This window comes from Streptopelia decaocto, assembly GCF_964273445.1.
Source record: "Streptopelia decaocto genome assembly, chromosome: 22".
Lineage (NCBI taxonomy): Eukaryota > Metazoa > Chordata > Aves > Columbiformes > Columbidae > Streptopelia > Streptopelia decaocto.
Window position 1 is genome coordinate 6,279,461 of NC_138677.1, and position 27,824 is coordinate 6,307,284.

The following is a 27,824-nucleotide window of genomic DNA, read 5'->3' on the forward strand; positions in this document are numbered from 1 at the left end:
TGCCCTTCATCCCAAACGGACGCTCTCCCCCTGGCTGGGATGACCTACCGTTGTGTTTGACCCCGCCCCAGAGGGAGGCTTTATTCATTCTCGACATCTTACTGGCTACCAGGGGTCGCAGTGGCGTGAGGCGGGCTCTCGAGCCTTTATTGATAATCGATTGGCTGGAAGCGGTGTCAGTCACGTCAACCCGCGGCGAGCGGGGAGCGCTTCCAGCACACGGCGGTGCCGTGTGTTCGAGTCCCGCGTCCTCCGAGTGACGGGTGGGGAGAAGATTGTCACTAATTAACTAAAGTCCCCTTGGCGGGACTGTGTCTGTCTGGGGTCCCATCCTTGACCTGTAAGACCCGCACGTCCATTAGCCCCACACTCCCTGGGTGAAGCAACTGGGTGAAGCAACAGGGATCTTTGCAGATTAGCGCCCGCACTTCGTACCGCCAGGAATGAATTCACGGATGCTCCCAACAAACACAGCTCTGATCCACATTAGGTGCCAAAAACATCTTTATTAGCAAAGTGTACACTAAAATTCCAGAGAAAGAGATGCTCACAGTTTTACTACTCTCAAAGGGAGCTCGATACGTTACTTGAGCAGGCAGCCTAGGACTGTCACAGCATCTAACCGAACGGCACGGCTACGTGGGCTTCTCCTACGGGGGGTGCAGCGGGAGCCTGCCGGGGAAAGGGCTGGGGAGGAGGAAGCATCTATCAAACCTTTATCAAAAGAGAGAAGCTGGGAGGAAGGGCTGGAGATGAGGTGTCTGAGGCTTTTGGGCGTGCCAAGATTGTGCTTTTGAGTTTTGTGCTTTATGCCCAGGCCGGTGGTGAGTTGGGGTTGTTTGGGGGAGTTGTGGGGTGCGTGTTGGGGTTTGCAAGGCGCGATCAGCCTTGCTGGAGAAGTCAGTGCCCCAGGACTCGTGCTGAAGCGTGCTGAGGCGGCGGGGCTGCCGGCCCTGCGTTTCTCGGTGGCCGTCAGGTAGGACAAGGGCAGCTTCTGTCCTCTGTCCTTGTCTCGGGTTCCCACCTGCAGCTCCCCCAGCCCCGCACTGCGGAGGTCTCCTCCTCCTCCACCAGAGACCACCCTTTCTGCGACACCCGCAGGCTCTGCTGGGCTGAGCCCAGTACCAACGCAATGGTCCCTGCTCCAAAGAGCTGGCAGCAAAGTGGCCTCGCAGCCAAGAGCCGTGGATTTGCTCTCCTCCGGTCGCTGCGGCTCGCTCGGCTCGCGCCGTTCTTGACAAGAAGCCGTGGCAAGGAAGAGGTGGTGGGTACCGTGTGGCCTAGCCGGCTCGTTGGTGGCCGTAAGAAAGAACTGCTCTGGGTTCGCTATAATGTGCAAATGAAATCTACTCTATGGGAACCGCTGGAAAACGTTGACCTTGGAAGCCAGCCACTCTACGCTTCCTGTCACGGTGGCAGAAGACAGCTACAAATTATACCCCTGAGCCAACGGCATTGTCCTCCGTCGTACCCTTGCAGTCAAAATCAACATCAACTGACCGAGCTCGCAGTTGAGGTTCCTCTTGACTTGCTTTGCAGCCCCCCCATCTCTAACTTCCAGGAAGCACTGGGTCGGAGAGGTGTCTCTGAATGTCCTGGTGCTCGGAAGATGCCTCCAAGTGCTCAGGGAGGGAAGGGAATCGAGAGCCCCGCAAGAGTCCCTGGGTGTTTGGTGCCCTTTGATGGGGAGGCTCCAGGTTCGGGAGAGGTGGGGAGTGGTGCTCCTGCTCTGAGCAGACCGCCATGGTCTCGTCGGATGCCACAGCGAGGTGCATCCCGCTCGACGAGGAGTCCCTGGATTTCAAGTGGAACTTTTCCACCTCCGTGTAGCTCGGGCTCTGGTGGGAAAGGAGGAACCAGGTGGGTTATGGCAAAAGCAAATAATGTAGCCACACTCCCTCCTCACCCCATCAGGCACCAAGCCCCAAAATGTTATTTTATGCCTGAGCAGAGGAACCCACTCCCCAGGCAAGCTGGTGGCGTTGGAGATGGCAGGCTGCGCCCCAAAATCCACGACGGGCAGAAGCATCTCCAGGAAGATCTACACCCTTTTCAAGACCCATCTGAAGGAAAGCAGCTCGGCCGGGTGGAAGGGTGGCCTTACCTGCTCCAGGGTGGCCGGCTCCTCGCCCTCCAGGGGCGCGCAGGGGGCGAGCGGCTCCAGGCTCCGCGGGAGGATGCCGTACATAGCCAGGTTGTGGGAGGACGGCGAGATGGGGCTGTACGCGGGCGGCACTTGGGACAGCTGGCGCTGCAGGAGCTGGAGGATTATATTAATGTCTGACGACATCCTGGACTCCAGCCTGGGGACAGAACAGCCCAGCATTAGCGCGGCGCGGCCCACGAGAGCCAGACCCACAGTCGGGCAGGGGGCACTGGGGAGGAGGTGCCGATTCGGCTGCCCCAGGGTGACGATGCTTCGCCTGGTGCTGCTCGGTGAGGGTTTTAGCAGAGCTCCGAGCCAAGGCTGCCACAGAGAGATCAATCCTGCTCTCATCCCCTGCCCAATGTTTTTTTTCTATGGAGCCAAGCTGGGATCTGGAGCGAGGAACCGAACAAAGCTGAAACTACCCCGGAGGGGGGAAAATATTGCAATGGTTAGTTTTAATCTGGATCGATTCTCCAGGCCAGCTGCCTGTACCGACAGATGGGAGCAAGGCGGGTCGGTGCCAACCACTTTTAACTGAGGAACGGAAGGAAATGGAAAAGCGGAATAAGTCCCTGTTGCTGGGGATGGCACATTGGCGAGACACTGAAATGTGTGTGGGCTCTGCGGTGAGCTGAGCTTAACGCGGGCAGCAGCCGTGTGTGGAAGAGCCAGCCGCTCAGGTGGGTTCTACCTGGGGACTTTAAGCCCATGTCTCCAGGGTGGGCTCTTCCTTCTTGTTCAAAAATCATGTCTTTTTTGTATTTAGAGGGCAACAATGTGCACAAGGCTTGTTTGCCCAGGCAAGAAGATGTTTGCAGCTGTTTGCAACACGAAGAAGAGGCTTGAAAAGGGCAAGACTGGGGGTGGCGAGACCGGGGGTGTTTTTGTGTCTGCGATTGCACCGAGTTCCGAGGCAGCAGCAAAGCAGCAGATTCCGGGGTGGTGGGACAGTGGCAGATGAGGTGGTGGGACAGAGACAGACGAGGGGGTGGGACAGAGACAGACGAAGTGCTGGGCTGGGGCTGGGGCCAGGACTTGCGGTTTAAGAAGCTGCTGCATTTGCTAAGCGCTCCCACCGCCTCCCCAAGGAATTCAGTGTCCCAAAGGGTCAGGAGGTGGCATCTGCTGCAGACAGAGCCCTCTGCAGCCCCCCAGGAGAGCAGGTGGAGGCCCATAGCCCACCCAGGAGCTCTCCAAGCCCATGTGCTGCCCACCTGCTGAGCTGGGCCTGCAGGAGCTCCAGCCGGGACTCGATCTGCCCCGGCCGGCAGTCGCTGTGCAGGGGGACGTCCCGCGAGCTCTGTACCAAGGAGATGTGCTGCAGAGGCTCTGCGTGGTGGTTCGGCCTCCGGTCCTCCCAGAACGTGAACATGTTGGGGATGTCCAAGGGGGCGGCTGGAAGGAGAAGAGACATCTCAGCGCTTCTGTCTTGCATCCCCCAGCCCCTTTCAGGTAGTTGTAGACAGCGATAAGGTCTCCCGTCAGCCTCCTTTTCTCCAGGCTAAATAGCCCCAGCTCCCTCAACCGCTCCTCATCTCGCCTGTGCTCCAAATCCATGAGGGCTGCTTGGCTCTGCCCCAGGACAAGGCCACCGTGCCCACCCACCCCTCACCCCGCTCCGGCCAGCTGGGCTGCAGCCGTGGCTACCTGCGTAGGACTGGCTGCTCTCCGCCGCCTGCTTGCCGACCTCCGTGCCGCCGGCGCTGGTGGTGACGAGGCTGAGCATGGGCAGAGCAAAGTCATCCTTTTTGGATGTGGGGAAGGGCTCAGCTTTCGCAGGGCTGCCGGTCTTGGCCTCGTCATCGCTGGTCTGGGAGCAGGGGGTGGTGCTGCTGCCCAGGTCGTCCCACCGGTCCTTACTCAGCGGGTCCTGCGGGTTGGTGAGCTCTGAGTAGGTATGATACTGCTCTGCATCAGGGATGCCCGTGTCTGGGTCTGTGGGGCAGCACAACAGGTTAATTTGGGGGGCACCACACACGGCAAAATCAGCCCCCAGTCCCTCTAGAGTATCTATAGGGCTGGAGCATCCTAAGGAGAGGGAGGAAGGGAGGGAGGAAGGACAGTGTGGATGCCCTACGGTGGCGACACACAGGCTGGTCTGCAGGGACAGAGGCGCCAGCAGCCGCCTCTGCTCCGGGGTGCCCGCCAGGGCGCTCATTAAGCGATGATCCCGCTCCCCAGCCCTGCAGGCCGGGCCGTGCCGGCGCCAGGGGACTCACCGGGCTTGCTGGGCTGGCACAGGGAGTGCTTGCGCCGGCGCGTCCGCCGGTACGTGCAGTCGTACTCCTCGCCGAGCGGCGTGCGGGGAACGCTGTCTGCCTGAGGGGTGAGAGCGGCTGGTCACCAGGGCACGGCTGCCACGGCCCATCCATGGGTGCCACGGCCCATCCATGGGTGCCACGGCCCATCCATGGGTCTCATGGCCCTGGGTGCCCTGGGGGCTACAGCCCATTCGGCATCCTCCTGGGGCTATTCTCCAGCTGCCTCTGGCTCTTCTCACTGACCTGTCCCACCCAGTGGCCTGAACTATTGTGTGAGTGCTGGGAAACTGATATTGTAAGGGTATAATTGCCATGGGGTCTCTTTGTTTGGGGTCCCTCTTTGGATGCACCCAGCTCAAGCTCTATTAATAACAAGTACTTTCATCAAGAAAACTATCTTTTGCTTTATGCAGAAACCTGGAGTCGAACCCTGTTATGGTGGCTGGAATGCGTAATTTCTGTAACACCAGAAAAGCGTCTCTGAAAAAAATATCACCAACCCCTAGGACAGCCCTGGCACTCACATCTCGCAGGTTGAAGGTGATCTCTAAGTTGCTCCAGAAGTTGTCAGAGAAGGCTGGGTACATGTCCAGCACCTCCAGCAGGTCCTCCCGCTGGATCTTGTGCAAGTCGCAGTAGGTCAGGGCCCTCACGTCTGCGTTGGACTTCCCTGGGCGGGCGTAGAGGCTGATGGGCTCCCCAAAGATGTCGTTCTTCCCTGTGCCAACAGACAGCTCGTTAGGGGGAGGTGGGCAACCACCCCAGCTCCAGATGTGCTGGACCAGCAGACCTCACTTTGGGGCTCATGGACAAGAGGATGCCCAGAAAACTCAACCTTGATTGTGGATGCTGGGGATTATACTGTGAAAACCATCACTGATGGGGAGACCAAGGCTGGGCAGTGGGTCATCAGTGACGGTTGGGGACTAATGAGCCATGCCCGGCTCTCCTCACTCCTTTGTGGCCTCTCCGTGATGCCTACTGGGATCCTCCATTCCCCGTCCACTGGTGTGGTGACCAGCCAGATGTTGAGGAACAGCCTTCTCCTCTCCAGGACATGGAGAAGTCTTTCACCCCTCACTTCCCACCCTTTGTGCACTGCCCATCACCCACCATCCTTCACCCGTTACCCTCTGCCCCACTGCCCACCACCCTCCCAGAAGGAAGGACTTCTCCACCTAAGATGGCCACCACAATGTCTTCCCGGAGGATCTCAATGGAGCCCCGGGAGATGAAGTAGAGAGTGGTGAGGACATCTCCGTAGTGCACCAGGGTGTCTCCGGGCGGCGCGTGGGTCGTCTTGAACTTCATGGCCAGGGCGCGCAGGCAGCCCTTGCTGGCGCCCCGGAAAGCCTTGCAGTTCTGGAGCAGCGTGCGGTTGAGGTGGAGGCAGATGTCCGCCTGCAGGCAGTCGGGGAAGCCCTTCAGCACCTGCGAGAGCGAGGCAGAGGTGTCACCACACCGCTGTCCCCAGGAAGGACGGCTGTGGCAGCCCTGGGAGGCTGTGACACATGGCATTACATGGTGGTGCCAAATGGGGAGCCCCCAAACCCAAAAAGCCAAAGCTGGGGACATCTTCTGATCTTCCCTTGGTGGATGCTGGCTTGCCTGTCCCTGGCTTGGGCTGCTTGTGGCCAGGGATGAGAGCGCTCCGGAGCAATAAATAATAATAATAACCAGATCAAGCTATTTATACCCACTGGTGGCATATCCACCTTTTCATCTTTACGCCCACTAATCTTGGCTGAATGAGAGCACAAACTGTTAATGAGGCGCTGTCCTAATTAAACAGCACCTGCCTGAATGCCAAGAAGCAGCACGGGCCAGTTGTGTGCAGCAACAGCTAAATAAACCCATGGCAAATACATTGTGTTGGACAAAAGCTAAATCTGAAGGTGAAATCAAGGTAAAACTCGCAGTACAGAGAAAAGTGCTGCCACCAATGACTCATGGTGCCAGGGCAAAATCCACCTGGGCTTGGGTTTTTTTAATGGAGAGCAGCATATAGAATCATAGAATCACAGGATGGTTTGGGTTGAAGGACCTTAAAGCTCCCCCAGTGCCCCCCCTGCCATGACAGGGACATCGTCACCAGCTCAGGGTGCTCGGAGCCCCGTCCAGCCTGGCCTGGGATGTCTCAGGGATGGTTCATCCACCACCTCTCTGGGAACCTGGGCCAGTGGTTTATTACGGTCCCCTTTGCTCTGTTCTCACATCTCACTGCTGGCCAAATCCTGGACGAGCAGGCTCCATCATGATCTCTCAGTCTGGCAGCAGCGCCTTAGTTTCCCTACCGGGAAATCAGGCCTGGACGAATTGATCGGGCCATAGGATGATTGATTAGATGATATTTTGTCTCAGCAGGATCCAGCAGGGACCAGTGTGAGCGGTGGCACGTCCAAGCCATAAGCTTAGCTAGTCACAGGGGATTTGTGACCCAGCTTCCCACTAAGCCAGGAGAACTGCTTGGTAGGGTGCCATGGCTTTACTTCTAGTTATTGCGCAGGGTGTCTCCTCCATGGGAGAGGCTGAACCTGAAGCTCTCCCAGCACCAAATCCCCAAATGCCGCCCAGTTGTTTAACGAGGTGACAGCAGCCAAAGACAGGTTGAATTCACACAAAACCGTGGCCTCCTGGTGCTCGGGGATGGAGAAGGATCAAGTCTTAAGAAAAAAGGGAGCATGAGTTGGGAACGAGGGGCTAACGGCTCCCAGGGCCAAGAGACGGGGAGCACCAGGTCCCACCTCTCTCCTTGCCTCATCCTTTCATCCACATTTGTGCGCCGAACCCTGTGGCCATGAGCCGAGTCCTGTCACCCCCGTCCCAGGCCGGGACCCCTATCTGAGCCCCCTCCTCACCCCGGCAGTGCCCGGAGCCGCGGCACAAGGCTCCCGCCAGGCTCGGAGACACAGCGTCTCTGCAGCGCGGCTCCGCCATTGATCCCCCTTTGTTAACAAACAGCTGCCTCTCCGGGCTCTAATTAAAATGGATCGAGGTTTATTTAAATGCCCTCCTTTCCCTGCCGCTGAGAGCGGGATGCGTTTTGCTTAGCAACCAGCAGTGTGGAGAGGAGCTGGATCGATACCGGCTCCGCGGCTCTGTGACACCAACAGGCACCCGCCTGAAAGTGCTCGGCGCCTATGGGGACTCCGAGCTCCTCCCCAGCGCACTGGCACCAAACCTGCGCTCCGGCCAAGAAATGCCCTCACGGCCCTGGAAAACGTCTGGATAGATGTGAAGGGATGGACAGACAGAGGGGGAGAAGGGGAAAGGGGCAGGCAGGAGGTGGACAGTCAGACACACTCCCAAGTCTTCTCCTGCCTCCTCTCCACCCTGGTGGAAAGGATGGAAATAATGGAATCACAGAACAGTTTGGGTTAAAGGGACCTTCAAAGTTCATACAGTCCCACCCCTGCCATGACAGGGACATCGTCACCAGCTCAGGGTGCTCAGAGCCCCGTCCAGCCTGGCCTGGGATGTCTCAGGGATGGTTCATCCACCACCTCTCTGGGAACCTGGGCCAGGCTCTCACCACCCTCAGGGCAACAATTCCTGCCTCATGTCCAGCCTGGATCTCCCTCCTTTAGTTTCAAACCATCACCCATTTTCCTATCACAATGGACACTGCTGAAAAGTCTGTCCCCATCTTTCTTCTCGTCCCCTTTTAAGTACAGAAAGGCCGCAATAATGTCTCCCCAGCGCCTTCTCTTCTCCAGGCTGAACACCCCAACTCTCTCAGCCTGCTCACGTAGGAAATATTTGGATGGATCCAGAGCTGGACTCCAGGTCGCTCAGGACAAGGTGCCATGAGGACATGGAGCCTTCCCGCCCCATACTCACCGCGTTCATGTCGATGCCATTGGTGTAGGACCAGGCATGCTGGAAATACTCCTCCAGGCGCTGGCGCAGGGGGTTGGGGATCTGGTGGAAGCGGATGAACTCCTTAACCCGCAGCATCTGCGTGTGGTAGCGGGCGGTGCCCGAGTACAGGCGCTGGATGATGGCGGAGACATTGCCGAAGATGCTGGCGTACATCAGAGCTGCAACGAGAGGGCAGGACTCGGTAGGACAGGAGGAGGCACATCTCCAACTACACTGGACCTGGAACCAGGTCTTGTGACCCATCTACTATGGACCTGAAAGCAGCGGGTTTCTGAAACCTGTATTTCTGTCTATCACTCCATCCACTTATCTGTGCAGAAGGGGCACAGGTGGAGGGAGGTGCTCTCTTAAAATCCCGCATGCTCTCCCCGTTTCAATGCAGAGCAGCCCCTCCAACCTCCAAAGCAGGGACAGGGACACGTGCGGGCACTCACAGCCAATGAGCATGACGCAGATGGAGAAGATCTTCTCGGAGTTGGTGTTGGGTGAGACGTTGCCGAACCCCACGCTGGTGAGGCTGCTGAAGGTGAAGTAGAGGGCGGTGACATATTTATCCTTGATGGACGGGCCGGAGGAGAGGTCGCTGTCATTGTAGCGCTTGCCGATCTGGTCACCCAGGTTGTCCAGCCAGCCGATCTTGTGCTCCATGTAGGGCCGCTCCACGTTGCCGATGGCGTACCAGATGCAGGCCAGCCAGTGCGCGATGAGGGCGAAGGTGCACATGAGCAGGAAGAGCACGGCTGCTCCATACTCGGAGTAGCGGTCCAGCTTGCGGGCCACGCGGACCAGGCGCAGCAGCCGGGCGGTCTTCAGGAGGCCAATGAGGGTGGTGGTCTGCGGGGAAAAGGGGACAAGCCTCAGGGACAAGCAGGGGATGAACCTGGCCAAAGGCAGGTCTCCAGCCTGGCCGTACACCGCTGAAGGGTACAAATGCATTTCTAGAGCATGAGTCACCTTGTCCTGGAGGTGACATCTGGAATAGGTTAGATGAATCGTGCCACAGAAAGGGCACTTTCCCTCTGCTGACCATAAAGGTGACAAGCTCTGGGATTACAGGTGACCAACTGAGAGGAACCAAGGCCAACCCCATGTTTCCTGGTGGTCCTCACTTTGTCAACCGTTGCTCCCAAAACAGCTGCCTTGCACCCCATCTCATGGGCTCTGAGCTGAGGTGGGGTCTCCAGGTAGCACAGGAACCACAGAGCATCCCCTGACCCCAGTTCCTAAACTGAGCTCCCAGCCTGCTCTGCTGGGTCAGCCCCAACAAGGGGAATGGGCCCAGTTAGACACTATCTGAGAACTTACAGTTGTGTCTGTGTGGCTGTCTGACCCCGCTAAACAAAATCCCAGGTCCCAGCTGCTAAATAAAAACCTATAATGACATCCTTGTCCATCCCCCTGACTAACCACCCCTCTCCTTACAGATCTAACCATCCACTGCTTACATCAAGACATCTACATCCCTCCCTCTCCCATCCATCCATGAGTCCCCTCCCATCCTGATGGTCCTCCAGGCCTGTACCTCATCAGAGCCGGAGCGGAAGATGAGCAGGTCAAAGGGGATGGCGGCGACCATGTCGATGAGGAACCATCCCTTGAAGTAGTGGATGGCGATCTTGCCAGGGTGGCTCACCACCTCGTCATTGATGTTGACATAGGTTGTACGGAAGTTGATGACAATGTCCACGATGAACATGATGTCCACGATGAGGTCGATGATGTTGAGCGGGTCACATGAATAGCTGCAGTCCCAGTGCTTCTCCTCCACCTGCTCTTCGTTGAGGAGAAAGGCAGCCGAGTAGGGGGTGAAGACGGCTGTGTAGATGACCAGCAGAAGGATGAGCCAGTCCCACACGGCCTTGAAGGGACTGTAGTGCAGGATGGTCCATCGGTGGATCCGCGGCGCCTGCAGCTTGTACTCAGGAAGGACATCAGCACCCAGGGACAGCACCTGCAGGAGACGGGTGTGAGCAGGATGGGAGACCAGGAGAGCAGTCAGATGAGGCCAGGGGCCAGGCAAAGGGCTCCCACGTGCTGGTGGAGCAGCGAGGAGCATGCAATGGCTTTCCTACACCCTCTTCACCTTTGTTGCCTCCATATGTGTTTGTCCAGGAGGCCAAAAGTTGGGCTGCCCGCTACGGCTGACACCAAACTCTGCCCAGCTCCTCGTCTGTGTCTGATGGCCAGAGCACCCTTGGGGCAGCCGTTTACCTGCTTTATGCCCTTCAGATCCTTCCACCCCCGCAGAGAGGAAAGTGCATCCCCAGGGAGGGGGTGACCTGCGGCCACCGACATGCAAACGTCATCTCATGCATGCAGGCACCCTCCCATGTTGCCATGTGTCCCCAGATCTGTCTCTCCTCATGGGGACACGCTCGCACGGCACCAGTGAGGCCCCACACATCCCGGGCCTGTCCCAGCTCCGCCCCCCAGGACCAACACCAGCTGCTGATGGGCTCTGAAGCCACCTTGGGGACACAACGCAAGGGACCGGGCAGGTTGGGGCTGTCCTGCTTTGGGTGCTGAGAGATGGTAGCTTGAAGGGGCTTTTTTGGAGCTGGGGGCAAGGGGATCCTCCCTGCCTGTTCCTGCCACTCTGTTGTCCTCTGCGTGTCCCTGCAGTGCCACCCCCCAGGGCCACCTGTGGAAGAAGGGCAAGGGGCACCTCAGTGCTCCCTCCCGGCACCAAGCCCCCAGATAAAACGATGCTTTTGCCAGGTTGCAAAGGAGAGGAGAGAGGACGCGCCACATGTCCCAAAGCCACGGTGATGGGCACCACCACAATGCTACAGATCCAGAAAAAGGGCCTGATCCTTCCTGCACTGACACCCATTTTGTCCAAGGACTTCCCAAGGTCTCCTGGTGCTGCAACCCAGAGCGGATCCAGCCCCACGGCCCCATCCCACCACAAGCAGCCGCTCACACGTCCCACAACCCTGGGGACATGGGTGAGTCCCTCGCCCGGGGTGTCCCCCTGCTCCTACCTGCCTGCAGCTTGCCCGGCGCCCCAGACGGCAGCTGAGCCTCGAAGTCCGGGTGTCCCCCATGGGGGCCCCCAACCCCGCACGGCCCGGCAGGGACCGGGGCCGCGGCATCACCCACGCAGGGACGCATGGGCTCGGCCGGGCGGGCGGGAAACATGCGGCTGCGAAGGGCATTCGGGAGCCCGGCGTGGATTAATCAAAGGCAATCGATGCTGGGGCCCCCGTGGGGACGCGAGCGCCAATGGGGCAGCGGGAGCCGCCGACGTCGCTGGCAGAGGGACAGGGGAGGGATAGGAAAAAGTGACCCAAACGCAATCGTTGCGGAGGGGAATGAGGCACGGATGGGCTCGGGGACCGGCTCCGGCGGGGATGGCGGGGAACGGGACGAGGACACCTCACTGAAACGCTTCATCTCAAAACTCAAATGTGCCCAGCACACCCAAGATGTGCTCCTGTGCCTTGTGTCTGCAAAAACCAGCAACGCTCCACCCTCAGTAGCTAAATCCCCCCATACTGCCCAGTCGGAGGCAGCTCTGTACGGCCAGTTCTGAATTTGGGGCCCCAGATGCTGCTCCCCACACTGGGGCACCTGCCCTGTCCCATGTCCCCACTCCTGGCACCCAGGTACTGCAGCAGAAGCAAGAGCAGGTCAAGCCCTGTTGTTTTCCAGGCAGGAATGAATAAAAAGCCACGACCCCAAAGACCTGAGGCAGAAAAGGGAAAAGAAACAGCCCCCAAAAGAGCATCCAAATCAATGCAGAGGCAGGAGGCAGCTGCAGCCTTGTCCCTCTCTCCCCCCTGGGGACACGAGGGCTGTGGGTGCACCCGTGGGTGGCCCTGGGAGTCTCTGCGGGTGGCAGTGCCAGGTGTCCCCCATGGCGATCCCGCTGGGTGCCCAGTCCCTCTTCCCCTTCCCCTGACACTTACCGGCTTCAGCGGCAGCCGCAGGCTCATGGCGGGGCGCTGGGTGCCGGCAGCGGGGTGCTGGGTGCTGGGCAGTGGGGCGCTGGGTGCCAGCAGCGGGGCGCTGGGTGCCGGCAGCGGGGTGCTGGGTGCCGGCAGCGGGGCGCTGGGTGCCGGGCAGTGGGGCGCTGGGTGCCGGCAGCGGGGTGCTGGGTGCCGGCAGCGGGGTGCTGGGTGCCGGCAGTGGGGCGCTGGGTGCCGGTAGCGGGGCGCTGGGTGCCGGCAGCGGGGCGCTGGGTGCCAGGCAGTGGGGTGCTGGGTGCCGGCAGCGAGCGAGGCAGCAGCGGGAGGGAGGAGGAGGAGGAGGAGGGAGGGGGAGGGAGCCGGGTGTGCGGATGACAGAGCGGGGGGGCTCCCATGGCCCTGGCTAACTCAGGACACCGCGTGTACCCCGTGGGTTCCAGACACCACGCGCCTTCCTCTCCCTGCGCTGGGGATGGGGACGGGAAGGGGGACACTGAGCTGGGGAGTCACCAGGGGACCCTCAGGCACAAGAGGCCGCGCAGGATCAGGCCCATGGTGCTGGCTGCAGGTGGGCACTGACCCCGTGTCCCTCCCAGCATGGATCCAGGACCCCCATCCCTGTCCCCAGCACTCTCCTGCCCAGCTCCACCACCACCCATGGGGCACTTCGAGGGGACTGGGAGAGGTGCCACCTGCAAAACAGGACCCCAGCCTGGTGGCACCGACCAGTGGTGTCCCCATGTGATGGGACAAACTGTCAAGCCCAGAGGCTTTTCTGGGGTCACTTGTCTGTGTTTTCATTAAACTGCCCCTCAGCTGCTGCTGGCAAATGTGTCCTTAGATGTATTTTCATATCATGTCTTTCCCGTGCCTCAGTTTCCCCACTGTAAGAGCTCCCGCTCCAGGACTGTGGGATGCAGCAGCACCTTTCCCACTCACTGATGTCCCCGTGGTGACAGCATGGTGCCGTGTGTCCCCACAGACACGTGCACTGCCACCAGTGTCCCCTGCAGTGACAGGCAGCGTCACACACATTGGTGACAGTGCAGTGCCACCTGCTGTCTCCCAGGGGATCCCATGGCCCTCGGCATGGCCACCTGTGTTCCTGGTGGGGTCCCTGGCCGAGTCCCTCAGGGCCACCTTTTCCCCTGGGGGCTCCAGCCCAGCTTTGGGGGCAGGAGACGGTGGCCAGAGCCTCCCCCATGAACAAAGCCACATGCACACACACAAGTACCTGTGTCCCCTTCAAAGCCACCATCACACCATGAGCAGTTCATGCCAGTGTTTCCCAAGCCACAGATCACCAGAAATACTTATTTAAGGGGAAAAAAAAGTCATTTCAGCCATTCAGAGGAAGAGCTAAAAATCAAACATAAGGATATGGGCATTTCCTGGGCTGGAAACTCCAGGTATCACTGCACTCTCTGCTAAAACTCCTCCAAACCCCACAGGAATGGCTGTGATCATACCCCAGCAGCTGGACCACCACCCCACCGCTGCCTCGGTGGCATCTCACCTCCCACGTACCTGTGTGACCTTCTCGGTGACGTTCTGGGTGCGCTCCATCACCTTGTGCGGAGCAATTATCTCAATCTCCGTGGTGGAGCCCGAGCGGTGCTTCTCCAGATTGAACTCCACGAAGTTGAGCGTGAACTGGGGGATCTGGCTGATGGTCCGGTACTTCATGAGGTCCGAGTCCGAGGTGGAGTTCGGAGGGTTGGGTTTGACGTGGGAAGTCTCTGGAAGAGGATGGAGAGGAGCGTTGAGAAGGGCAGTGTGAGCAGGAGCCAATCTGCAGAGCCCTGACCTCAGTGTGGGACATTCAGGAGTTGGGGACCACCACAAGGTGCCACCAGAAGGTACCAGTATCTGCCTGGCCATGAAGGCTTGGCTTCCTCCTGAGAGGGGGCTGTTTTTCAGACATATCACCCATCTTTTCACCAATAAACCTCCTTCAGGGGGCTCAGAGCAGCTGCCAAATCCCAGAGGCACCCAATATTCTTTGCTACCCCTGAAGACTGTGGCGGGTTGGAGACCAGCCCCAATGAGACCCACCAGAGAGAGAAGCCAAAACTGGCAGGAAAACAGAAGAAGGAGGAGATGGATTTCCTCCACCCTTGCATGCTTCAGCATGCCCAGCACAGCTCCTGAGCGGCTGCCTTGGGTTTTGGCCACTGAACTGAGCCAGGAGCTGGATTATATCCCCACTCAGATGTTTCCTCCACCCCCACACTCCAGGGAGGGAGGTCAGAGCTTTCTCTTGAAGAAGAGCTGTAGTGGGGCTGGATCCCAGCAGTTTTCCCTTGGTAACCCCAGTGCAGGAGCAGGAGGAAGCCCCAGAGGTGGTCGGTTCAAGGACAGGCTTTGTGGCCATGTGTGGTCATGGAAGGGAGCATGTACCCACAGCCAGGGCTGCAGGACCAGCCCCAAGCACCGTAACCAGTGTGTCCCAACCTCTCCATCTCCCACGGCCAGGGCAGGGCTATATTGTCAGTCTGCTACCCCTTCCATCCCTTGCACTCTGACATTGACCCAAGGAGTGTTGGTCACTTCTTGCCCAGAGAGGGGGTGGATGAACAATCCCTGAGACATCCCAGGCCAGGCTGGACGGGGCTCTGAGCACCCTGAGCTGGTGCAGATGTCCCTGCTCATGGCAGGGGGGAACTGGGGAGCTGGGAAGGTCCTTCAACCCAAACTGTTCTGTGATTCTATGATGATTCTGGGCATCACAGGCAGGTGTCTGAAGACATTGTGAAGGTGCCCCGTTAGCACCAGCCATCCTGCTGCCACCCTTCTCCTCCCTGCTCATTCCCCGTCCCTCCCTCTAGGTTGTGTCCCCTCCTGAAGGTCCGCAACCTGTGACTCTTTGAGGATCATGATCCCCCACCCCATTTTCTCAAGCCAGACACCGCAGACTGATCTCTCTCAATCCCCAGTTCCTGAGGCTTCTCTTCCCTGACCTCCATCTCACTCGTCATCATCTTTCTCATGAGAACAAGAGGTCTGGATGTGATGGTATCGGGATGTCCCTCATGTGGGGCAGCCAAACGCAAACTCACGCGGTCTCACATTCACAGGCAACACCACGGATGGCTCTACCCAAAGAGCAGGACCTGCCTACACGTAGAGACCAGCGCGTTTTGGGGAGAAGACCCCAACTTATCTCCAGTTTGCAGTGCAGGGTAAGAGACCTCCCCCCAGACACGCACCGGGGCCATCACCCAGGACCACGGCTCCCACAGTAGCACCGACAGCTCCGGGGTTTTTCCCCTACCTGAGTTTGCCCTCCTTTCCCTGAATTTTCTCTGGAACTCAGACCTCGCAGCCTCAAAGTTGTCCAAGGAGGAGACCCTGCGGAGGCTGTGGAAGCTGCCCCCGGGGCGGGACCGAAAGAAACCCCAGGCAGAGTACGACCCTCGTGGGCCCACCAAGGGAGGCTCTTGTTTCGGGGACGAGTGTTGTAGGGTGGGATCAGCCTCCAGGCTCGGCCTCCGCTCCTTTTCCAGGAGGGATTCGGTCTCTGACTGCACACAGTTCTCCTTGGGCGATGTCTTCAAGTCCCTCAAAATCAAGGAGTCGCCACCAGGCTTTAAGACAGCCAGGAGAAAGCGTTTTATTAGAAGGAGTCCTCGCGTGCTGGGGGAAGGAGCGGGGAGCCGGGGGAGGTAAGAGGAGGAGCAGAGGGCTGGGAAGCGCTGCGGTTCCTGAGGTCACCTCCAGCCGGGACCAGGACCTGCTCTGTGGTGGGGTGACCGAGTCCTGGGGACATGGCAGCTCCTGACAGCTCCTGGGGAGGCTGGGCGGCCGCGGGGCGTTTGCGGGATGCTGTGCAGCTGGGGAGCAGGCCAGAGCAAACAAGAGGAGAGGAGACCCTATGGACAGGCTTGTCTGGAGTACCTGCCTTGCTGTGAGCTTTTCCGAGGTGTCCCTGCGTCCCACACGTGGAGCTGCCCTTCCCTCACCAAGGGCAAGGGCTCAGGCCACCACCTGGGGTCCTGTGCTGGTGTCTATGGGAGAGGATGTGCTCTGCACCAGAAGGCACTGGAGGAGCTGCTGGGCTTGCAAATTTGGCCGTATGTGGTCCCCCTTCTCCTACAGCAACCTCAGCCATCGCTAAACCTTTTTCTCTGGACACCTAAAGAGTTTCCAGCCTTTAACGACTTCTGCAACGGGGTGCACAAAGGAACCACCTTCTGGAGCAGAAACCTGTTGGTCTGTACCCATACCAGTCATATGCATGGGAGGGACTCTGGCACTTCTCACCATCTCTAAGGACTTTCTTGCAGGTTTTAGGATGGGGGGGCTGGCTGCTGGGCTGCCCCTGCATCTGCTGGGCTGCCACCCCTTGACCAAGCTCCACCAAAGCGGTGGATCAGCGGGTTGTCCTCAATGCACATCTCCCATGTGTGTCCACCTGAACCATTGCAGCTTCAGCTGGGGGCACCCAGAGCCTTCAGATAACGCTACACAACGTCTTCAACTTGCCACAAGCACAACCTCTGAGAAGACAGGCAGCTCCTCACATCTGCAATTTGGGGAAGCAGCTTGGTCCGTGCTGTCCAGATACACCCAGCACAGCGAGAACCTGGCGCCTGGGGATGCGCTAGCAGAACAAAAGGCTCCTGCCCACAGCCCTGCGCCCCGAGCTGCAGCTTTGCAGCAAACAACACGTCTCTGCCTGGAGGTACCTTGAACGCTACTGACGGCCAAGAAGCCACCGAGAACAGCAATCCCTAAAGAGGTCCAACCAACATCTTCAACCTCACTCTCCATCACAGCAAGCACAGGCTTTGCTGCAGGACTAAGCCAGAGCTGCCAGGTCCCTGCCAGGAAAACGTGGGCAAATGTGTGCAGAGTTAGGTTAACGCTTGCACTCCATGATCTTGCGGGTCTCTTCCAACCAAAATGATTCTATGTGCCCTTTCGAGGTTTGCCTGCGAGTCCCTGCTCAGAGCAGAGCTTCTCCAGCCTGTGCAGCCACCAGGCCCCTCGTGAGGAGGAGACAACTCCCTGGAGTTCCATCAACCCCGATAACTCACACTACGGAGCCAGCCCTTCCTCCCGGCTTCGGCAGCGGCGCCGGCCCCGCGGAGCAGCGCCGTCTGGCTCTATCCCACGCCACCAAAGCACCGCCGCTCACTGCCAGCCCTTACTGGGACCAGCGCTCAGCGCCGACCCGGCACTGGAGTCCCTAGCGCTGGGTACGGCCCGAGCCACGGCAGCCGAGGGACAGCGGGATGGGGAGAGCGGAGGAAGAGCGCTGGAACCTGGCCTGAGGCACGGGCCGAGATCAGACAAAGGCTACGGTTACCTTTCCATAGTCAATGGCTACTCCATCAAACTCACTGGTGGGCAGAGAATTCCGCTGGATTGTGAGTCGCCGCAGGGACGGGAGACTAAACTTCAACCTCCTACCTTGACCTTGTTAAAGAAAACAAAGACAAACAAAACACAAGAGAGACAGATGTAACCTAGCTGCACGTGACGCTGCGGCGGGACGGGGCGGGCAGAGGCCACGCAGAACGGGGGGTGACCTCGGGGGGTACGTGGCACTTCATCCTCCAACACCCCCGATGCTCCCGCGCCGTCACGTCCCCGCGCACTCGGGTCAGAGCCCGAGCTGGCAGCAGACGCTGCTGGGCGGAGGAGAGTCCCCTGCAGCTGGGCCTGCGAGACCGGAGAGGTGCGGAGCATCCCTAAGCCAGTTAAAGAGGGCAAAGCCACTTAATGGATTTGGACCTGGAGGAAACCGAGCCTCTAAATCTCCTCAGTGAGACTTGGGGAAGAAAACGCTAAAAACCACACACAAAAGAGACGGTATTGGAAACAGCAGTGCTACCCTGTCTCCGTGAACATAAGACCTACTCCAAAAATAAGCCCTAGCATGATTTTTCAGGATTTTTGAGGATGCTCAAAATATAAGACCTACTCCAAACATAAGCCTGGTTACAGTTCATTTAAAAAGTCAATTTAAAAGGTATCCAGGCAGCTATACATGTAAAAAAGTAACAAGTTTTGGAGCAAAAATTAATATCAGGCCCTGTCTTATTTTCAGGGAAGCAGGGCAGCAATTTTGCTCCTGGGGTTGTTCTGGATTTTAGGTGAGGGATGCAGCACCAGAAGGGGAGTCACTTGCTGCCATTGTGGCGACCAGGACACACGTCACCAGAGGTGGGAGCAGGACAAGGGCAGCGGGGCTGCGAGGGGCTGCACGAGGCTGCGGAGGAGACGGGACCAGACGTGGGGGCACTGGCAGCGCCCACAGCGGGACCCGGCGCTCCCGGTGTGACATTTTCCTCTGGGACAAAGCAGCGCGTCCAGGAGCTGTTTGGCTGTGGAAGGATTCGCTGCCCTCACTGAGCCCTGACACATCACCGAGCTGCTCAAACAGGCTCCCGACCGACCCGGCTCCCCAAAAACGCCCCCGCTGATGGGGAACCCGCGCAGGCTCCCTCTGCTCACCCCATCCCCACTGCCCGGAGCAGCTTTGCAGCTGCAAGAAGCAAAGCTGCCGACGTGCCCTGCGCGCCGGCGAGCAGGGACCGGCACGGAGCCGCCTGCGGCCGCGTAATTAAAGACTGAGTCAGAACAGCCGCACAGGAGCGAGAGAGCTCGGCTGGCGCGGCAGCTCCGGCCTCTGCGCTCCCCAGCACCGCGGGGAACCCCACGGCGTTCCTGGGGATGCACAGCGCAACCCCAGCACCGCGGGGAACCCCACGGCGTTCCTGGGGATGCACAGCGCAACCCCAGCACCGCGGGGAACCCCACGGCGTTCCTGGGGATGCACAGCGCAACCCCAGCACCGCGGGGAACCCCACGGCGTTCCTGGGGATGCACAGCGCAACCCCAGCACCGCGGGGAACCCCACGGCGTTCCTGGGGATGCACAGCGCAACCCCAGCACCGCGGGGAACCCCACGGCGTTCCTGGGGATGCACAGCGCAACCTCAACGCGCGGGAAGCAACAGGCACCCTTGTTATCTGGGGGCCTTCTGCAACCACAGGTACATCTCAAGGTGGGATGGGGGATGGACGCATCATGTATCGAGAGGTACCGAGAGCTGAGCGGGCTGCAGAGCAACGCCCGCGGTGGAATTAGCACGTCCTCAGCAGTCTGTGCATAGAGACTGACCGGTGCTAAAGCGATATGCCAAAAACGTAAATCGCGTCACTTCATAGACATAGGAATGCATGCACAGGTAATATATACATTCGCACACGTATGTCTGTCAGTCCTGTGTGTGTCTGGCCTGAGAACATATAAAACCGTCACCGCACAGAGCGTCTCCGCTGGCACCCGTGGCTGCACAAACAAACACCTCAATGGCTCCGGGATATCAATATGCACCGAGTGTGAATGCGTTAAAACTCATGTTACTGACACAGCGGGCAGCACGAAGGGTCCCCGTTGGTCCCCGATGTGGCCCTGGGTCTGGTCCTGGTCCCACTGTGTCACCCCTGGGACAAACCCTGGCTGCTCCCACAGCTTTACTCTGAGGCCCAAAGCCTCCCCATAGCGACCCACATCCCCAGGAGGTGTTTGTATGAAGGCAGATGCAGGATTATTTCCCTGGCTAGAATACAGGCGACTGGCACCAAGGGCTGTATAGCAGGAGGGTATTGAGAAGCCACAGCTCTCCTTCCCATGGTCGGGTCTAACATCTGCATCCTGGGTATCCCCACCCCCTCCCCATGGCCTCCTGTGGATCCAGCCTTCCCAAAAAAAGGGAGTTTGAATTTTCCGCTGCCTCCAAAAGCCCCGCAAAACGCGGGGATGAGCCTGGGACAGCGAGGAACAGCCCAACGCTCAGCGCCATCCCAGCGCCACCACCCCTGCGCCATTCACCTGCGGTGACATCCCCATAGCACAGCCATGCCGTCGGTGACACCAAATGTCCCCCGGCTCCCCCAGTGACCCCGCGCGCAGGTCCCGTCCCATACCAGCACCTCCTGCCCTGGTCAACACGGCGCTCCGGACACACCGAGGTGGCCCAAGCACTGATGGAAAAAGACCTCCCAGCGTTAAATATGGAAAGGAGGCAGCGAGGCAGGGGGAGCGCAGGGGGCTCCACGGCTCTGCTCACAGCAAGATGCTCTCGCATTAAAAATGCGCCATCCTATGCAGGGGGGTCGGTCCACCCCGTCCCCACGTCCCCAGGGGTTGGGGGGGGGTGTGCAGGCTGGTGTGCATGTGCGGGAGCACAGCTGACTCAAACAGCCCTTTTCTCACCCAGGGTTTGGCTGGATCAACTGCAGAAACACAGATCAGCCCCACGCGCGGGCTCCTGCCCCACCAGGGGCGCACCCTTCACCCCCTGCGGCTCCCGAGAACACCGGGGATCGGGGACAACCCCCAGGACGTCCCGCCGCCCCCCGCCGTCCCCACCGCCCCCGGCGGCACCCACCTCCGCGCAGGCTCTGCGACAGGCGGCGGTGCAGGCTCCGGCTGGCGCTCTTGGCGATGAGCTGCGCCAGGTCCTCGAAGTTGAGGATGAACATGATGACGACGCCGTCCTCGTTCTTCACCGGCACCACGTCCACCAGGCAGCGGAAACACGAGGCTGCCGAGCAGAGGGACACTCAGGGGGGGGACGCACAGGGGGCTCTGCCCACCCACCGCCCCCCCCGCACAACACGTTTTTGGCAGAAAAGAATTTTGGTGGGGCGTGGAGGATTCGGAAGGCCATGCGAGCCTATCCCGGCTCACTCAGATCGCATCTTGCCTGGTTGGTTGTTGTCCCAGGCAGTCATTTATATTAATGTACTTGAGAGCAGCAATTAAAGAGTAGGTAATTAAGAACTCAGAAAGTCCCAGGTAGTGGTTTAACCTCATTAGGCACGCTGCTTATAATCACCCCGTAGCTAATTGCCCTGCAATTGCCAGGCAGTTTTGGGGACTGAGTTCAGCCGTCTTATATCCTGGATGTGGGCAATGAGGGCGACCCTGAGCATGTCCCCATCCCAGCCCAGGGACATCCCCTTATCTCCCTCCTGCCATGGGGAAACTGAGGCACGAGGGGCACAGGGACTGGCTCAGCGTCCCGGGAGCGATGGGAGCTGCGGGGAGGACCCAGACATGGCAAAACCCCCCAGGTTCCTACCCCAAACCTCCTCAAAATGATGGGACAACCAGGTACCGCTGCCCGGCCGGTCCTGAGCAAAACCCCCTCCTTCCACGGCGGGTTTTGCTGGGTGCGGATCCCTGATTTCGCCTCTTTCTGATTACCGGGGATTAGCGGATCGGGCAGGGATGCGCTGCCACCCCGGTCCCGCGCGGCCGGGAGGGGACGTCGGCCTTTCCGCGTGTAATTTTAAGGAGCTCAGGGCCTCCCGTAATCAGGAGCAGATGGCCGGCATCGGGCAACTTCAAAATCTGCCGTGACGTCAGGGCTGTGCACAGACACAAACACACACACGCACAGGAACGGGAAAGAAATGGATACGGCGAAATCCGTTTAAAGGGCCCGGCAGCTGGGATTATTTCTTTCTTTATTTATTTCATCGTTGTTCACCACAGGGAGAGGAAATCCAGTTAAACGTGTGAGCTGGGGAGGAGGCGGGGAGGGCGGTTTTCAGCAGATGAGGGCGTGGAAAGAAATGAGCCCTTTTCCCTCCCTTTGTCAGGATTTTTAGGGATCTAAAAGGCGAGCGGTGTCCTTTAGGTGATGCTGAGGGTGTGAGGTGCCCTTCAGGTGATGCTCAGTGGGATGATGAGGAAGAACATGAGGATGATGAGGCTGGACATGAGGCAGGAATTGTTGCCCAGGGTGTGGTGAGAGCCCGGCCCAGGTTCCCAGAGAGGGGGTGGATGAACCATCCCTGAGACACCCCAGGCCAGGCTGGACGGGCTCTGAGCACCCTGAGCTGGTGACGATGTCCCTGTCATGGCAGGGGGGGCACTGGGGAGCTGGGGAGGTCCCTTCAACCCAAACTGTTCTGTGATTCTATGATCCTATCTGCTCTTCTCATGGCAGCTGGGTCCCAGCAGGTCCTATGTGGCATGGGAAGGGTTAATCCCAGTCTGGTGCAGAACAGCTGAAAACTGGGCCCATTTACAACCAGTTGGAGGGATATATAGAGCAGCTGGGAGGCAGCTGGTGCCTGGTTTGATCCTGCTGAGCAGCCTTGGCCGGGGCTGCTGGGAGCCCTGTGCTGATCCCAGGGGAATCACCTGAAAAACGGCCCTGCAGGCACAGCCCCACGTGCCAGGAGCTCCTGGACCAGATGCGTGTCCTATGGCATGGACAGCACCAAGGGGATGATGCAGAGGATGGAGCTGGAGGTAGGAGTCGTGTGTTCCCTTGGGCCTGGATCTGGGCTCTCTGGGCAGCTGTGATTTGGGGTGCCCCCAGGTCTGTGGAGACCCCTGTGCCCTGACTCAGTTTCCCTGCAGGGGGCCAGTCTGGGCTGTGCAAATACCAAACCCCCCCAACCTTCCCCACAAAAACCAGTAACTCCAGACATGCTGTGGTGCTGGTGGGCCGAGCTGGCCCAGGAGGGACCCCAGCCCCACGCTCCCCCATTGACCGTCCTCATCCAGCTGCCTGTCTCTTCCCTTCAGCTGTTCAGCTAATCTGTCTCCATCCATCTAATTTTATCCAGCCGCTAAATGATCCCTTGGAGGAGCCCTGGGGGCGATCGCAACCCGTCTGTGCGCCTGTTGGGGGCAAAACTCAGCCCGGGGGCTGCGGAAAGGGTTGGGCAGGAGGGATGTGACATGGATGGTGTTTTGGAGGGGCCCACACCCAAAGTGCTGGGTTTTCATGGGCTGGGAAAAACAGCTCGTTCCCTAAAACCCTGGGGTGGGTTTGATGTTCCCAACACCCAGCCCACCTCCCTCAGGCTGAGCGCTCGGAGGTTTGTGCTTTCTGACCCATCTTGTCTTCTGACCTTGATGAAAACGAGCGCTTAATAACATTAAAAATGTCATAGTCAGGGGCCCTCCCTCCCCAGCCCTCTTATCCTCCCCAGCCTCCAGTGGTTAATGCATTTGTTGGTATCATCAGTATTAAACTAATCAACAGGACACAGGGGTTTCCGAGAGCCGGACACAAACCGGTATTGTTATGAATATTAAAAAAGCAAGCTATTAATCTGCCCTCGGAGCTCTAACCGAGCCTCTTCCCTCCCCCCGGCCGAGAGATTTAATCTGCAGGGTCTCATAGCAGAGTGGCTAAATCTATAGTGGTATTATATAACGGAGCAGAGAGGGGCTGGGAAGGGCACGGAGGGGACAGGGAGCAGGGACGGGGATGGGGACGAAGCCGGGGACGTGCTCGGGAGGGCTGAGCCCGCTCCTGTCTGGGGATAAATCAACATCAGGGCTGGGTAGAAACTTCCAAGGGAAGTGCAGAAAACCAGTGGCTGAGGGTACCACCAACAAAGCTGCAAGAAGGATGCTTCGAGCCCAGCAAGGTGTTCTGGGGTGCAGGTGGAAGGATGCTCCGATCCCCAGGAGACAAAAGAAGTCCTGGATCAATACAGGGGGCTGGCAAAAGGCAGCTTAACGTCCTCTGCAAGCGAAGCAACCGTCCGCATCCAAACCCATGGTCCTTAGCTTGCTAAATCCCCGCTGGCCGTAGGAATTAGTCCAGCTTAGGGCAGGGTTGTGTGGCCAAAGATGCAGCGCTGACAGTGTTTCCTGGGGCTGTCCGGCCGTCCCAAGGACCATGTCCCCATGGCACCTGGGGCTACTGGGGATGTAACAGCCAGCAAGGATGGGGGGTTTGGGGTGGGAATCAGGGGCTCTACCGGGGCAAAGATGTCAGAAAAAAGCCTCCTGGGATGAGGAAACGGCCTCAAGTTGCGCCAGGGGAGGTTGAGGTTGGATCTGGGGAACAATTTCTTCCCCAAAGGGCTGTGGGGCATTGGAACAGGCTGCCCAGGGCAGTGCTGGAGTCACCAGCCCTGGAGGGCTGGACAGACGGACATGAGGTTCTCAGGACATGGGGTGGTTGAACGGTTGGACTGAATGATCTTCAGGGGCTCTTCCAACCAAAATGATTCTGTGATTCTGCCCCTGGGGGTGCAGGGGACGCTCTGGGCCTGTCCCTCTGTTCAGGGCACATCTGCTCCAAGCACAGAGCACCCGAGGAGCGGCAGAGGACGGACAACGTGCCTCGTCCAGCTTCGTACCCCGGTCGCGCTGTCCCTGGGGCAGAGCTGGGGCACGGGGGCGGCGGCAGCTGCGGAGCAGCCGTGCCCGGGGCAGCAGAACCGTCCCCGCACTGCGGGATCTCCGAGGCCAGAGCGTTTGTCATCGCGAGGCGGGATGTTTATAAGTCTGGAGCTGGGCCACGGTGTCTGTCCCCTTCCCGACATCACAGCCCGGCTCTGCCAAACCCGACCCTTGAAGGAACACAAAGCGAGCGGCCCCGGCTTGGCTTAACATCCACATGTTTTTGTAAAGCAAAGAGCTCAAGTTGGGGTTGGGGTTTTGCAGCTGGCCGTGTCCCCCTGCTCCCCCGCCACCCGGGAGGTCCCCTCCGTCCTGCCTCGTCCCCTCCATGGCCAGCAGCAGAGGTTCCCGGGGCCACCAGCCCCAATGGTGCCAGGATCCAGCAGCTCCTGGCAGGATTTTCCCTCCTGCTTCTTGTGCAGGGACATCCTGGGTGATACCAGGTGCCCCAATCTCTCTGTAATGTCCCCCCCCTCCTTCTATAGCCCCCGGTGGGAAATCCCAGCTTACAACACCAGTGTAATGAGTTTGCTGGGCTGATCTGGTCCCTAATCCCCAGCCCCAAGGGACCGGCACAAACTGCTCCTGTGGGAGGGGACAGCCCGTGGGCTCTGTCTGGGGAGGGGACAGGGACAGAGGGGCCGCGGGCGGCTGCCCCACCAGCTGCTCCAGCTGTGTTGTCCCTACATCTCCCCTTTCATATTCACAACATCACATTAATGCCGACGAAGCGGGAGCAGGCGCTGCCAGCTGCTGCCGCTCGGGCTGTGCCAGCACCGCGCACCTGCGGCCACCAGCCCCCGCCGGGGACCCTTTGGGGGTCTTGCTGGTGGCTTCACTGCCAAGCACATCACCCTTCGGGGGAAATACCCCCACGCTGGATCAGCTCAGCCCCCCATGCTGTCCCAGGGGATGCTGGAGGGCGCTGGGCTCAGCCCTGGCCACTGCGGGGACCGTGTCCCCAAGGCTGGTGGCCGTGGCGGCTCCTCCTGTGATGGCCCAGCTGTGCAGCATCTTGTGAGGAAATTAACTTTGCACTGATCTCCCGGCTTTGAGCGCGGGATTAGAGCCCACATGTGCCGCGGTCGGGCTCTCCCCACCTTCCGAAGCCTTTTTGGGGCTACAGTGCCAGGGAGGGACAACTGTCCTTGCTGCGCTGGTCCCATCTTCCCCCGCTGGGGTTTGGTTCTTGGCTCCATTTCGGCTGCCCGGAGCTGGGCTTGCCCTCAGCACCCGTGGCTCCTTTTGTAATTAGCTAATGACAGCGTGGGCAAACGAGCAAGGACCGAGCAGTGGGGCTGTCCCCATGGACTCCACGGTACAGCACCCTGCCTTTGCACGGACACCCACGGGTGCCCTCCATCCCACCCACCTCCATCCATCCCACCCCGGCCCTGCCAGGGAAGCTCCGACAGCCACATTTGGGGTATAATAACGTCTCTGGCAAGCCGAAAAGCGAGGAAACAACCCCGCGAGCTGCAGAGCTGGGAGTACCGCAGTAATAAACAGCAGGTTTGAGGCTGGAGATTGGTGCCGCCGGTATAAAAAAGAGGACAGGCGGGTTCGGAGCCTCCGCCGGCTAATTAAGCAGCAGCTCCCTATAATGCGAAAGCCTTTTCTTTGCCGATAAGACCCATTTATAATGGGCTGAGCGGTTGCAGGCTGAGTGCTGGGGGGAAACAATTGGAAAGCATATTGCCAGTGGGGCTGGGTTTTAAAAATAGACATGAAGGGTTTGCTTCTGGGTTTTTTTTTTTTAAATAAAATAAAAGAGAAGAAAGCATCTCCGAGCTGCGCCGAGAGTTTCCCGTAGCCTGGAGGTAGAGCCGGGCTGCGAGGAGAGCACCGAGCATCCCCGAGCTCCAGAGCAGCGAGGATGGCATTGGATCGGGGGTGGATGGGGAACTATCCTGAGGGCCGGGGCCGGGGCTGCAGACGCTGTCCCTGCCATGGCGCTGGGATGGGGACAAGGGGACAGCATGTGCCCGCATCTCCCGGGCTGCGCTGGGCTCCGGCCAGGTCCCTGCAAACCCAGGGGGACTCACACCCCGGCCCCGGCGTCACCTCACCCAGAACCGGCCCCGCCGGGAAAATCCTCAACCGGGTCCCTTGGAGAGGACAGGAGGAAAATTATATGGGAAAAGTGGCCAGTGAGCGGCCTGATCCTGCGGGTTAACACATGGGGTGCTGCCAGGATAACGCCCGGGGCGATACGCTGGCACCTGGCGGCCAGCCGGGAGATAAGGGCCGGGAGGGCGGCCAGGACAGCCGGGTCCCAGCCCCGAGGTCGGCGCTGGGCTGGGAGCCAGCACTCCTGCCGCCTTCCCTGCGCTTCCAGTTGTTTCTCCTCCTCTCCATCGCTCTGTGAGTTGCTGACAGCGGGACGCAGCCCCTTGCTCAGGCCAAGCCCCCATCAATACCATCTAACGCAATGGGAACGCTCCAGAGGTTGAAAAAAAAGGAAATACTTAATATTTTTAACCCCTAGCAAGCACCCAACCTGTATTTCCCCCGCCCCTGGGAGCTCTGGCCACTGCGGGTTTGCAGCACCAAGCACCCAACATTTATTTAACTTCCTGCAGTATTAGAACTAATCACTAGGTATTTTCCATCAAAGCTTCATTTTCATCTTAGCGTAATTCCATCTGTGCACGCACGGCCGCATCCTGCCGGCGGAGAGGCGGCTCCCAGCCCGCCGCCTGCACCCGCTGTCGGCAGAGATGGGGGCTGCCTCGTGCCCTCCGGGAGCACAGACAGGACACCCTGTCCCCTTCCCACGGGATCCTCGCTGTGACATCCCACCAGCGGCGCCACCGCCTGCCCCGGGAGCTCTGAGCCATCCCCGGGAGCTCTGAGCCATCCCCCAGGGCTCGCAAACAACCCCAGTCCCAAATAATCCAGCAACGACTTCCATCGCTCGAGGCGCCAACGCCCCCGGTGTCCCATCACAGCAGAGATGGTTGGGTGCCCCCCCGGCAAAGCCCTGGCGCTGGGTGCAATCCCGATGCCCTGGTACCCTGTTTCCCCAAAAATAAGACAGTGTGTCATATAAATTTCACTCCAAAAGATGGTACTTTTTTACATGTATGAGTGCCTGGACACTATTTAAATTGACTTTTTTTAATGAACTGTAACTTATTTTTGGAGTAGGGCTTATATTTCAAGCCTCCTGAAAAATCACAATGGGCTTATTTTTGGGGTAGGGCTTATTTTCGGGCATCACACCTCCTTCGCCTCCCACCACCGGCTTCTGACGGCCCAAATCCCAGGGCAGATGACACCTTCCCCCCCGCCAAAAAAAAGGTGACTCTTACTGTCTTTGCGGTAGTAGAGGATCTCGAGCTTGCACTCCTCGGAGCCCAGCAGGGCCTGGGTGAGCTGCGCGATGGAGCTCTTGGCGGTGTCGGGGCCGGTGAGGAAGTCGCAGGTGCAGGGCCGCTGCAT

General features: G+C 59.2%; 1 protein-coding gene across 3 annotated transcripts; it reads right to left on the reverse strand.

Annotated features, from left to right (window-relative positions):
• Window positions 1-524: 524 nt before the first annotated feature.
• Window positions 525-27,824, reverse strand: KCNH6 (potassium voltage-gated channel subfamily H member 6; the record flags this gene model as incomplete). 3 transcript variants are annotated; one of them, XM_082070868.1, is made up of 13 exons in its annotated part: window positions 525-1,838; window positions 2,105-2,303; window positions 3,364-3,544; window positions 3,797-4,084; window positions 4,369-4,468; window positions 4,935-5,128; window positions 5,589-5,841; window positions 8,251-8,450; window positions 8,727-9,126; window positions 9,815-10,243; window positions 13,731-13,942; window positions 20,608-20,763; window positions 27,695-27,824. In XM_082070868.1, the coding sequence occupies 13 exons, from the start codon at window positions 27,822-27,824 to the stop codon at window positions 1,551-1,553; spliced, it is 3,030 nt and encodes a 1,009-aa protein (XP_081926994.1). In that variant the 3' UTR covers window positions 525-1,550. The 3 variants fall into 3 exon arrangements, with proteins under 3 accessions (XP_081926994.1, XP_081926995.1, XP_081926996.1); XM_082070869.1 differs by lacking the exon at window positions 27,695-27,824 and adding an exon at window positions 21,311-21,402; XM_082070870.1 differs by lacking the exons at window positions 20,608-20,763; window positions 27,695-27,824 and adding an exon at window positions 15,478-15,598.